The sequence below is a fragment of the Brassica napus genome, chromosome C1 (assembly GCF_020379485.1).
Source record: "Brassica napus cultivar Da-Ae chromosome C1, Da-Ae, whole genome shotgun sequence".
In the NCBI taxonomy this organism is placed as follows: domain Eukaryota; kingdom Viridiplantae; phylum Streptophyta; class Magnoliopsida; order Brassicales; family Brassicaceae; genus Brassica; species Brassica napus.
Window position 1 is genome coordinate 41,811,096 of NC_063444.1, and position 13,423 is coordinate 41,824,518.

At 34.0% G+C, this 13,423-nt stretch overlaps 1 protein-coding gene and 1 long non-coding RNA gene across 2 annotated transcripts; both read right to left on the reverse strand.

Moving 5' to 3' along the window:
- Positions 1-307: 307 nt before the first annotated feature.
- LOC111200630 lies at positions 308-2,416 on the reverse strand. The gene is made up of 2 exons (XR_007318035.1): positions 830-2,416; positions 308-717 (listed from the first exon to the last, which is right to left on the reverse strand). It is a non-coding gene; the product is annotated as an uncharacterized LOC111200630 (long non-coding RNA).
- Positions 2,417-4,905: 2,489 nt separating this feature from the next.
- On the reverse strand, positions 4,906-7,247 carry LOC111209508. Its single transcript, XM_048743977.1, has 10 exons — positions 7,098-7,247; positions 6,577-6,850; positions 6,376-6,466; positions 6,171-6,295; positions 6,021-6,102; positions 5,830-5,947; positions 5,586-5,742; positions 5,394-5,470; positions 5,129-5,314; positions 4,906-5,052 (listed from the first exon to the last, which is right to left on the reverse strand). Exons 1-10 carry the CDS (start codon positions 7,245-7,247, stop codon positions 4,906-4,908), a joined length of 1,407 nt encoding a protein of 468 aa, XP_048599934.1.
- Positions 7,248-13,423: the final 6,176 nt, after the last annotated feature.

Consider the following 13,423-nt stretch of genomic DNA (forward strand, 5'->3'; position numbering starts at 1 on the left):
TCAGTTTTGGTTGAATAGTATAATAAGCTTATCATGGTTGACAGATATACTAATTGAGTAATATGAGTGTAATATAAGCTAATTTATGAAATATATACGTTTTAACGAATCACAGAGACTCTTAAAATATGTTTTGAGAGACAGAAACAGTCGTCAAAATATTTGTACGACTCCTTTTTCTTATAAAATTGTAAACAACGTATTCACATTGACTTACTGAAAATAACATCCGTAAATATGAACTACATAAACCAACACAACATCTAAGCAAAGGTGAGTTGATTATACAAATTGAAACATTGCAAAAAACACTAAAGATGCTGAATCTTGAAATAGTCAAAAAAATATAACTCACTAATCAGTCCCATGATTCTCATATATCCTATAATCTTTAAATACAACATTAGCACAAATCTATATGATCAAGATATTATTTTTACTGGTGGTTTAAAACAAAGAAACCTCAGATAATAATAGTAACAACCAGATGATGATGATAATATGATATCTTCCTGGAGCCTAAACGGAGAACTAACCAGACAGATTCTTAAGCGTTGCAAACAGAGACCATGCATCTATGAAGTATGATGCCAGATTTGTCCCAGAGTTGTCGTCGTACTTCTTCAAGAAAGGATGTTCCTGAGATGATTTTCAAGGATGGTGATTTCAACAAACCATTAGATCCTTTGCAGAGCTTCGACTGGGTCCTTTTGCAAACTGAAAGAGAGTGTAGAATAGTAGAATATCTTGAAATTAGTAACTACTCCGGGGAGATGAATGGATGAAAAAATATATTATTACCATGTGGAGATGAATGAAGATAACTTACAGGAGAAACTTTCTGAAGGAAGAAGAGTGGGCGGTGGTTGGTCATCAATAGCTTCCATGAACTCGAGAAGACTGCTCCATGTTTCCTCTTCAGCTGAGGTGGATATGATTCTTGCAGCGCAATTCAAGCATTACTAAACCCAAGCTCCATACATCGCTTTTATTACTATATACTTGTTCAAAAAAAACATTTTTTTGCACATTTATTTTAAGTCTACATTAATCATTCAAAAGATTTCAATAAAGATCCGAATATAACAGCTTGATAATGTTGACTGTTGAGTTTCAGAACAATATGAACATGAATTTAAACATCAGGAGAACAATATGAACATGAGTTAAGAAGAGGAGAACACTATGAACATGAGCTAAAGAACAGAAGCACAAACAGTTTCTAAATTTATCTTTCAGAAAATTGTTCTTAAACTTATAACTTGTATATCAACCCCCGGTCTTATGTCAGGTACCAATCAAATATACTCCTGATATGAAAAAATAATCAACAAATCAAATATAAAAGAGTGAAAACGGTACTGAGACGGAGCTTTATACTTGGTTTGGTTATCAGGTTCTTCACCTGCGAAATTATTAAAGCAGAATTAGAAATCAGAAGTACAATTCGTGCGACAGAGATGAAGTGAGAAGCTTAAGAAAGTTACCATGGCTGCTAACAGAAGAATCGGCTGCAGAAGTGATTCGAGTTAATTTGTGAAGAGACTTTATCGAGTGAAACGCCATCAGTCCTAAAATATAGCGGAAACCTCGTAATTTAATTTACCAAGTCTTGTGAAGATTCAGCCAACCCTCCACCCTCTCCATTTTATAGGTTTGACTTGAAGGAAACGGAGTGGTCGATACGAAAACATTAATTGGTAAATCAAGAGAATACGTTGAACGATAAGGGAAGATTAAGAGTTTGTAGAAGAAAAGTTTCGTGTTTGCAGAGAAATTGAACGCATACGACAAAGGTCAAGAGTCTGAGAACAATAAGAGAGACCCTAATCTACTTAAACACAAAACGCTGTGTTTGATGACTTAACCAAATATTAATTGAACCGACGCGTAACTTAAAAACGAAACGCCAGAACGCAATCACCAAACCAAACCGAGAACTATGGGGCCCATGTCTTTATGAAATGCATATGTTGAAATGCTTTAGGTCACGATGCTTTCGATTAAATGGACTTCCTGGGCCATTTACCTTAACATTCTATCTCATAAAAAATTTAAGCCTAACATAAGAAATCCTTTGATTACTTAGTAAAACTTTAAAACCTGATTGGATGAATTTTTATGATAACGTGGATAGCCTAAATGAGGCCCTTATTTTCCTTTTAGTATTGTATTGATGTTCTACGCTCGCTAGAATTTGGAAACTCATGTTGATCAATTATTTTGTGGGCCAGTGGGCCTACTGTTTATGGGATCAGGTTGGGCCTATTTGGTTACGATGGAGTTGGGATTTTCCGAAACGTATATGGTGCTGAAATAGAGATTAGAAATGCTTGATAATTTTTTTTTTTTGTGTTCGATTAGAGTCGTAGTCGTAATTGCATTGCATGTTAATTTGTAGTGCGTAGGGAATGAAATTATGTATTTGCGTGGGTCCGACGTAACCGAAGTTATATACATGCAGTTGCAACTATCAGCTCGAGTTACCCGGTTTATATTTTAATATTTATAGATTCATATGTTAGTTATGTACGTTTTTTTTTTTTATATAAATTTATTTGTTTAAGGGAACATTCCAGTTACCGGAGTTAGATGAGTTTTGTTGTTCTCTTGATCGGGGAAATAACATTTGTTTTTTTTTTTTTTTTTTTTTTTAAAGTTTTCATTAATTATTTGATAAAACAGAAATCTGAAAGTATTGAGCCTAAACTCAACATGACAGGGAATATGAAAAAAAAAACATATAACTGAAATTCTTGAGCATAAACTCAGCATGACAGGGAATATAAAAAAAAACGGATGGAATAAATTCCATATAATAGCTTAGATTGAAATTTTAAAAAAAAACACGAAGACATGAATCTGGTTCAACCGCCTTCATCGTGTACCGCTAAACTCCTTAAGCAGCTGCAGAAGCTGGGTTGAGCCCTAAGGCCATCTCAAAAAACTCTGCCATGAGGTAGGCGTGGTAACATTTGAAGCAGACTGTGTTGACTCCCGGTGGATGGCAATTAAGTTCTGGTTCCATGCTTATGAGTGAGTCCACGTACACGTCCTTCATTTCCACGGTAAGGTGACTCAGGGATGCCTGGACGTTTTCCCAGCTCGTCTCAACGGAGTCAAGACCAATAGCATCAGTCAGCTTAATTGGAAAGTATCTTCTTCCCCTTATTGATCATACCCGTGGCCATGAGAAGAACACCGTAAAGGTACTTGGCCTCTTTGTGGGCCCCCTTAGAAGCAATACGAAGGTGGTGTAGTCCCAAAACGGGATTATCAAGATCAAAATACTCACACATACCTTTAACATAGTGAGCATCAAGGTGGTTGGATGCCAAAAGACTTTCCATCATTTTCCCATACCCGTAAGAGATATTGGGTCACTCCACCAAAGGGGTTATGTTGAGTGTATTGGCTATCAATGGATCGTCCAGACCGAAATTGAGACTCTTGCATGTCATCATTGCGTTACAGTAGTCAGTGGAGGAGGAAGCACCGACCTTGGAGACTATGAGCCGGAGCACGTCGTCAGGCATGGCCTCGAGACGTGAGAGCGAAAGTTTGGATGGCTCCATTGATGTTGTTGGAAAGTTATACTGATTATGAGTCTTTGCTCTTGTGATGTTTGTGCAGAGGTGCAATGATTTGTACTGTTTATATAGAAGATATAGTCTCAACGCCTTATAAATTTACTACGCATTTGAAGAACCCTAATTAATTGTAATAAAGCATTATTTCTAACGTATTCCGTATGAGGTGAATCGTCAAGGCGCTGAGATGCTTAGTATGCGTATGTGTATGCTAAGTGTGTAATATAATATAGATGTCTTCGCCAAATCGTATACATAATCCTGGATGCTGCATAACTGTGTTTACGTTACAATAGCTTAAATAAATTGGAGTAATTACAATTAATATCAACGAACGACTATTCAATGTATAGGTTGTGTAAAGGAGCAGCTAAAATATCCAGAGTTTGCAAAAAATATGGATCTTTACAATAAAATATTCTTTTTATTTCTTTAATTCGATTTAGTAAAAAAAAAATACTTGATGTTTATGTATTGTGCATCAGTGTCATGGTGAAATTAATTAAACAAATTAATCTCAACATGCATAATCGGTGGTTATAATTCAAAGCTTAGTTTTCTTGGGTTGTTTATGCTTAATGTCTTTGTTAATCCCTTGAAAACATTCGTCCATAAGGTTACCTGCGTCTCTCTGTATAGACTTCTTTGCTTCTAACCCTTTATGTTTATGTAACCATTTTAAGCTTAATTCATCATTTTATAATAAAATTCTATTGCAAAACTTATATAAAACCACGGAAGGAAAATTCATCTGTTTGTGGATTGGATGATCAGCTTAGCTACGTAAATAGGAAAGGATATTAATATATATACAACGATTAGGGTTCACACAACTTCATAACAATATATAACAATTAGGGTTCACACAACTGTACTGAAACCAGTATAAAAATTTAAACTAAATAACAGTGAAAAAGAAACCAAAATAAAACCGGAATGCTGAACACGACAATATTAATTTAATACCGGACTAACCAAACTTCAAATTTGATCTACTCGACATTATAAAGGCATTTGTTCGCGCACGGGAAACGCAAACGCTTACTATATAGATACGTAACTAACGTCAGAAAATCCTATCTATATTTTTTAACACATATAATGTAACATAAAAATTTAAAATAAATAATAATAGGCTAACCGGAATGATAACACCTCATAATTAAAACCGAGCCGGAATGCAATGCCGTTAAAATTAAAGTGCCCATATAATGGAGAATATTCAAAACAGAAACATCCAAATATGCGAATTCAAATAAAGATGCATAAACATTAAGTAAACGATAGTCTGAACATTATTAATTGTTGATATATCTCAACCAGGACGTGCCTTCTTCACCACTTTTGACGTTCCTGCGCCAGTTTTCTTACGCGCCTTCCTGGTTCCACCTTGATCACCAGCAGCAGGTGATGGCTCGATGGTCGGACTGCCAGCATCATCATCATCGTCATCATCATCTCCCTGTCCATTCATTTTATTATACAAAAACGTATATGCAATCAGCAAGCAGCTACATGTTATGGTGAATGTAACTTACATTGTTCACCACGTCATCTACTGGCAGACGACCATGATCCTCAGCAATACATGTTATGGTGAATGTCTTGTGATGCTCGGTGAAGTTAAACGCAGTGACCCTCACTTGGAAAGTGTACGTCTTTCCTTCCATGTCTGCGATGAACGGAGGTAAACCAGTGTCCTCAGGGTTCACACCGTCTTCAGCCTTTTGACAGGAAATAAGATGGTTAGTAAGATCTCGTTCAGCGTTTGACATCACGAATGTAAACAGTTATGATCCATACCAGCATCTGTGAAGCTTCGCTTGCTCGGATACTATGCAACTTCGTTAATACACCATCGAACCATACGAATGTTCCTTCTGCAGTATCATCAGATATTGCCATCTCCACACGATAGCTATATGAAGATGATAAAGGCGAGGTCAGGTCACCATCAAATGTATAAATCTTCATATATAAAGATGCGCTACTTACCGAAGGCCCCAACAGCATGTGAATTACTGCATACTCCACACGTGAATGCAGACTCAGTCCGCTGCAATTTTTTACTGCATTTGGAGCAAGCAACATAACACCACCCCTTATCTGTGTCAACACGGACAACCTTCCCAGTGCAAAGAAAATCAATCTCCTGCATCGTATAAGCAAGTCTCACATGCAAAGCGAACACCAACATTATAAATCAAAAAATACAAAATAAAACCAACAGATAGTATACCTGAGATGCATCAGTAACGATGAAACTGCTGAGGTCAGCGATGGTCATAGTCTCCACCTTCGCATACGACTTTAACAGCGGAGCGGCCGACGGCAGACCGGTATCTCTGGCGATCAACCTACGCAGAGTATAATGATCAGGCAAGGAACAACCGAATGCACAAACATACGGTTAATAAACGACAAACATACTTGTAGAATCGAGCAGCCCCTGCTATAGTCTTCTTATCAAAATACACGTGCGTTCCCGACGTAGCGTTAAGAAACAGACGACCTACATAGATAGTAATTTTTTCAGGACTAAAGTGTTATGACATTACATGATACCACACAATTCAATACCTCCGACTATCTTGGGATTGATGCTAGTGACGACCATGACCTTCGGATCAACCCTCATAGCCTCAAGCTGTTTGTGGAAAGCGACAGCCTGAGAGTCAAATAAGCTTAAAGTGACGGTCTCATCACTGCACATATCAGAAAATCAGTTGACATCAAACATATTCATACAATATGTTCGGAACTAATATATGGACAATAAATTTACCTTTCCAGTTTTAGAGTCACCATAACACGATTCTTCTCCTCCGGAGGATCACAAACCGTGCTCTTCACACTCACTATCTCACCTATGATGTCTACATCAAGTTTGAAGCCGGTATCATTTTCTTATAAAGTCAGACTGATTCTAACTATATACTCAGAATATCAACAACATAAAAGTACGTGTCATTTGTGATCAACATACCTGGTAGCTGATTGTTTGTATTGGCAAGACCAATCAGCTCCTGTTGGTTACGGAACCGGAATGCTTCCTCGGGCAAGTGGGAGACAGGTTCAGTCAGCACTTGGAATGAGGTGGACTCGCTGAACCGGATCATCAAAGACGAATCAGTGAGCCAGAAATTCTGCGCGCATCTGGAGACATCAAAACTGGACACGGAAAACAGTGTTCCGGCATGGAGCATTTCCCGGAACTGTGGGAGACGGCTAGCACTGATCGTGACTTGCATCATGGTCGACTGAAACGCAGATAAGAATCTATCAGTTACAATATACGGTGGAAATTCAAACGGATCAGTAATTATTATTTTTTTTGAACAGGAAGACGATACAGCTCATAATCCCAAACCAAATCAAATATCAAATTCAACAACAAACCAAATCAACACTAATAATCACAATACGGCTCACAAATATCAAAGAACAAAGTGAAAATCTATGTATATACATATGGAAAAAAAAACTGTGATAGAATGAACAACTCACGTTGACATCGACCATGAGCAGATCCATCCACATCAGCTCCCCACCACGCTTAACGTTCTTAGCCTCCCAGAATCGAAGCAGTCTCGCCTCCACAACGGATGAGCACCGCCCAGACTTGAGATCGGAAAAGAAAACCTTTGTCATAGCCATTGAGAAAGATGATGAGTAAGATTTGAGAATGAGCAAGGGTGTGGGATTAGGAAAGCGTAGAGAGCGCACCTATGAAATCGCAACATATTTATACACGATCTAGCGGATGAACGGCGCAAGAGGTTGATTCGTAGTGGGATAGGGATTAAAGACAATTTAAGATGATTTAGAACAAAACCGTTACAAGATCTAGACAGTCGCTGCGCCGATTGTCGACGAACGAAGAAAAGGAAGGGAGCATCTGTCTAGGGTTCTCGTAGCAGATTTGTATAGATGGGCCTCACGAAAAAGAACATTTAGACAGAAGCACGACAGAAGCCCATGCGAAGCCCGTTTCGACAACGCTTTAGTGATACGGAGCGTATCCGACGTGTCAGCGCAGGATGCCTTCTATTTCCAACGTGTCATCCGAGCTGGCATCACCAGGAGTGATACAAAGTGTCTTTTATATATAAAGATATCATAATGCATATTTGAATCAAACTCTAGTATAACATGTTATATGATTAGCATAATGTTAGGTCAAAATAGGGGCACGATGAACTCTAACTAGATCTCGATCCGCGCAACCGCGCGGGTTCTTGTTTTCATTTGTTTTTATATAAATATTTTGTTTTCAATTCTAAATTGATATATATTATAATATATATGTGTCTATCAATTTTTAAAACATAATAAGTTTACTCTTTATTTTTTCATTGAATAGATTGTTTCAAACTTTCACATGTATTTGTATATTCTTCTATATATATATTTTCGGATTATTATTTCAATATTAAAATCATAAGTATATATATATATATATATATAAAGATTAGTAAAATATTGTTTGTTGTCATATTCAAAGATATTGTAACATTTCACAAATTTATAAAGTTTTTAGAAAAATAAACTTTTCGCTTCATAGATTTATATTATAGTGTAAATAATTAAACATTTAGTTTTTGTTTAATTTTTTAAATAAAATACATAGTTTAAAATTTGTTTTCATTGGTTTAAGGTAATAAATATTAATCATTGTTAGATAATATGATTTTTGTTATTTTAAAAAATCTTTATAATTTTAAAAGTTAACATCGATAAATATTTAAATATTTAGCATATAGAGGTATAATATTACAACGTTAAATTATATCTATTTAATTTATACTATCTATAAATCTAATGGATCATCTATTGTTTAAATTCAATTATTGATAGCCCAATAAAAATTTTTGGTATGCCTAAAATTTAAATGATAAGATTAAATATTAAAAAACGTGACTTTCTAACAATAAGTCTATTATATCCATTTTTTAAAAAATCACACATGAATCAAAGTTGTGACTTCTGTTTTAATATATAAGATATAAAAAATTATATATTTTGGTCTATTGTTGAGTACAAATTTCAACGATTGTATCTATTGAACTTGTCTAATGATTTTTATGTTTGTGGTTTAAATTGATTGACTAAATAATGTATTTAGATAAGGTGTATATTTAATAATAGCTAATTTAAGGATATCCCCTATATATATTAATAGAGAAACATTTGAAAATATGTAATCTTAATTTTGTAATGATTAGGTAATTAAATAATCATACGTGTCAGCCTCACATTAAAATTGAAAAACATATTGGTCCAATTCAATTTTTATATCTCACTAGAAATATTTAATACCAACTATATGATATCATATGATATTAATTAGCTAAAGCAAGGTGACTATTTATTATATATTATTTCCTTAAATAAAACCTACGGAATTACCTAATTTGATTATGATATATATAGTAATTAATGATTTTAAATAATTAAGATTTGGTAATAATATGTATGCTTTCTATCATTTTTGTTTAATTCTTTACTATTAAAATAAATTACACAATTACATTAATCATATATTAAAAATTTAGATTTTTTTGTATATGTTTTATTTTAATTTTTTCAAAACGAGTATAAATTACTAAAACTGTTAAACATTTCACATAAACTTTTGTTACCAATATTTAATTTTTTTCTATAATAAGATACAATGATAATAAAATCATATAAATAAATAATTTTATTTTGATAAGTATTTATGTTAATATATATATACTTCATATCTTTTAAATCTCTTATATATTAAAGGAGAAGCATTGTAGTAAATGCATTCACACTAAAGTGGACACATGTCACGTGTAAAAACATTGTAATAAATGCGTTCACACTAAAATGGACACATATCACATTTAGAGAGCTTCTCAGCCAAACTCTACATAAATATGTTCACACTATGTAATTTACGTTTTTTTTAATATAAAACTCACATGCATGATTTTTTTACGTTATTTTTACTGTTTACAAATACAGCTGGACAAATTATTCATAAATTTTGATTAGATTTGTTATCCGTTTTGATTTGAACCGAAAAATCCTTATATCCGTTACTCTACGAAACAAATCACATACTAAAATGCAATATCCATTAAAAAAAAAGCAAATCACAAATATCAATATTTATAGGAACTAATATCCAACTTGATCCGTTATATGCATATATATATATATATATATACATATATTTAAAGAATTATATGTAAGTTATATATTATAGTTTATATAAATTTTACAATATTTTTGTTTTTAAATAATTTCATTTTAAGAATTTTATTTTTCATGTATTATTTTGAAAAAATGTTATTTAATATTAATTAACAGTATCTTTATATATTTATCAACCATCTTTATATATTTTTAGATACACATACATGTGCACATTGACGTGAACACCTTATAACTAAGTATTTACCACAACTGAAATATCTATTTTTTTGGAACTTAAAATATATTTTTTTCTTAATGCTTCTTTCACTATCGACCAAATTGTAGTAAAATAATTTGTCTTAATAATTTTCTTTTCTTTTTTTCTTTAATTATTATCCGTTTAGAAACTATAATATTAAACCATTGGTTCGACATCATGACTATCTAAGATTCATAACATGAAAACAAACAAATAATAGTAACTTTTCATTATCACAAGCGAAAAAAAACAAAAACATCAAACATTTTAACCGAACAAACAAAATAAATATTGATTTAAAATGATAATTATATTTTAGGAGATTAAAAACCAAAAAACAATCTAAAACCGAACTGATATCCAAATTAAACAGATTAATGTTTCCTTAGTAAAAAATAATGAAACTAATAATCACATTTCGTGCCTTGCGCGGATTATTACCTAGTGTAGATATAATAGGAATGCTAATAAATAGGATACGTAGAAATAATAGGAAGGTAGTTAAGATAAGTTGAAACATGTTTAATAGGTCAAAAAATATGTCATAGCAATTTTCAAATAAGATTCTCAATTAATATATTAGATTTCTGATTTCAACTTATTTAAAAAAAGTTCTTTTTCATCGACTATATTATGTAGTTTTTACGAGTGAATATATTGTTCATGCTGTTTTTTTTTTTTTTTTTTGATAATCCAGTATCCAACCACTAAACGCGATCGACTAGCCCACCGGGCCAAAGCCCATGCCATGACCTAGCCCACCGGGCCAAAACCCATACCATGACAGGATTTTTAAGCCTCCACTTAAGGGTCCCTGGTTACGCTAAGTGGTCTGGAGGGCGAGAGGAGCCCATGTAAATCCTCTCGTGGCCAGTTCAAGTTGTTTGCAGCTGCGGGGATTCGAACCCAGGAGTATTGAGAATTTCACCCTCAGCCTGAAATCCGTCCTACCGCTAGCCCACCTTGAGTGGTTATTGTTCATGCTGTTGGAACTAATTATTACAAGTCTAGTGCTAAGTAAAAAAACGATGTGTTAATAGATTTTTTTTTTATAATCCCAATGGGCTCAGTAAAAATTGATTATATGTGAATAGTAATAGAGATTATTGCCTTATTGGATTCATTTTGCAAGTGGCTGAGTAAATGGATGTTATTAGACATTTGTTGTAAAAAAAAAATGAACTTTAAAAAGGGTAAAACTTGGTGACCAAGATTAGCCCACTTACCAAGCCAATTCCACTATAAATACGCCATAATCTTTTTTTACAAATTGATCATCTGACAAACATCCAAAACAAGCTTCTCACAAGTTAACTCTTTAGATTTTCTTATAATGTAAGTGTCTCGAGAGTATATCAAAATAATAAAGTTTGTAGACTGTGTTTTGGTTGTTGTGAAACAGTTTTATTACGGTTGTATCTTGGGATTCAAAAATCGTATAAAATCATCACACATTACGAACGATTTATTGAATTAAGGAAAAAATATTAAATCTTGACTCTGTGAATTCGTCTATTTCGTTATGATTTCTTAAACTTTAACTTATATTATCATTTTCATCTCGCTTTTGTTTCGTAGTTTTCAATAAGAATTTTTGCCGTGCTACACATGCAGACGTCCGAAACTTGCCTTATAAATAAGCAAAACCGACACGAACTTCTCGTAATAAAACACAATAAAATAAATGGACTAGTGGATTTATGTAGAATATCTCGAACCAAAGCTGTTGAAGGTTAAAAGGTTAAAAGATACTTCACATTATACAATTCACCAAATAGGCGATTACAAGAAACAACAATAAATCCTCTCTCCAAAATCCTAGCCGTCAAGTTCTTTTTTCTCATCTCTAATTGAGGGATCGGTGGATGAAAGCTTTCAAAGCTTGGCGCCGGTCGCTTAAGTATATTTAAAGTCAAATCTGATAGTTATGTCGACAGTGATGGAGCTTATGTGTTGGTGTAAGTTTTGATGTTCTTCACATGATTTTTCTTTGTGTTAGACCAAAAATCGACGGGTTGTGCCGGATTGGAAGGTCGATGGCATTTTAACCAAAAATTAAATAGCTCTGGTTTGGTCTAATATTTCATGCCGAATTAACCACAAAGTTGAAATAGGAGAGTCTGAAGTTAGTCCTCAGCATTTTATTCAGATTCAAAAAATTTTAAACGAAATAAACGAACAAAAAAATGCTCCAAAATGCTTTATATACATTTATAATTCTTTACTAAAAATTTGGATCTGATGAAAACCAATTCAGAACAGTCTAACTTGAAAATTAATAAAAAAAATTCAATCTGACAAATTGAAGGTTCAATGCTTAGGGGCCGTACAAGTCCGGGTTGACCATGGTAAATTAGTTTTTGGTACTGACCATTGTGAAAGGAAAGATAGACAGGTCTGGACAGGCTGGTACAACTGGAAAAGAAAAAGCATATTGTCCGAGATGCTATATTCAGTGAATCACCCTATTGGGCGGTTAAAACAAGAGCTCGACTCTTCCTTTGACTAAACATGCTTACCTTATTTTTAGATCCAAAACCCTCATGTATTTGATTACTATATATTGTAACTCATGTCATTAATAATAAATATGCAATGTCGAGTCTCTCTCAGTAGTTCTTGATTTTTAAACATGATTCTAGTCTAAATCCGATTCTAATCACACCCAAACTCTTTTAATCTTTTATTATATATCTCATTCTCGAATGGTTTTATATCAAATCAGTTATCTTTTGTCTTCTACGAAGCACAAAATCGATTATCAATGTACGATTGAAAATAAACAATGTTTTTTTTGTCATCTGATAAATTAATGATAGATTTTCAACATTTCTTACAACATAGCCAGCAAAGGTATAATCCCTTTCTGGAGCCACAAGCCGGCCTGTACAAGTTATCACCCGGAGCCAAACGCTTAAACTAAAACATATTCTACAAACTCAAGAGACAAAAGAAGGAAAAAGAGGCTAAACACCTGCTGGAGCACAAGCATAACTTCAAACAAGATGAAGTTGGTCGAAACCGGAAGCATGATTGATTAGGAAAGCAACATGTCTTAATTATTAGAGTTGAGCTGAAATCCCCACTACCGTTACCAAGGAACCACAAGCAAACAACACACTTACCACTTCTTCAAGCAAGAGAAGCCACCAGAGAACAAGCCATCAACCCGAGCAACCAACGATAAGACACATATACGATTAGCGATTGACTGCTCCAAGACCGTCGCGATTGAGTATAAGCTCCACAGCCCCTTACCAAGAAGTCCGGAGAACCCATAGGATGCATACCAAGGAACTGCACAGCTTCCCCGCTTCGACACTTCATCAAATGAAGCCCTAAAAATACCACCGAGACTGAACGACGAGGCCAAACCAGTGACTACATGAAGCAGAAAACCGAAAGC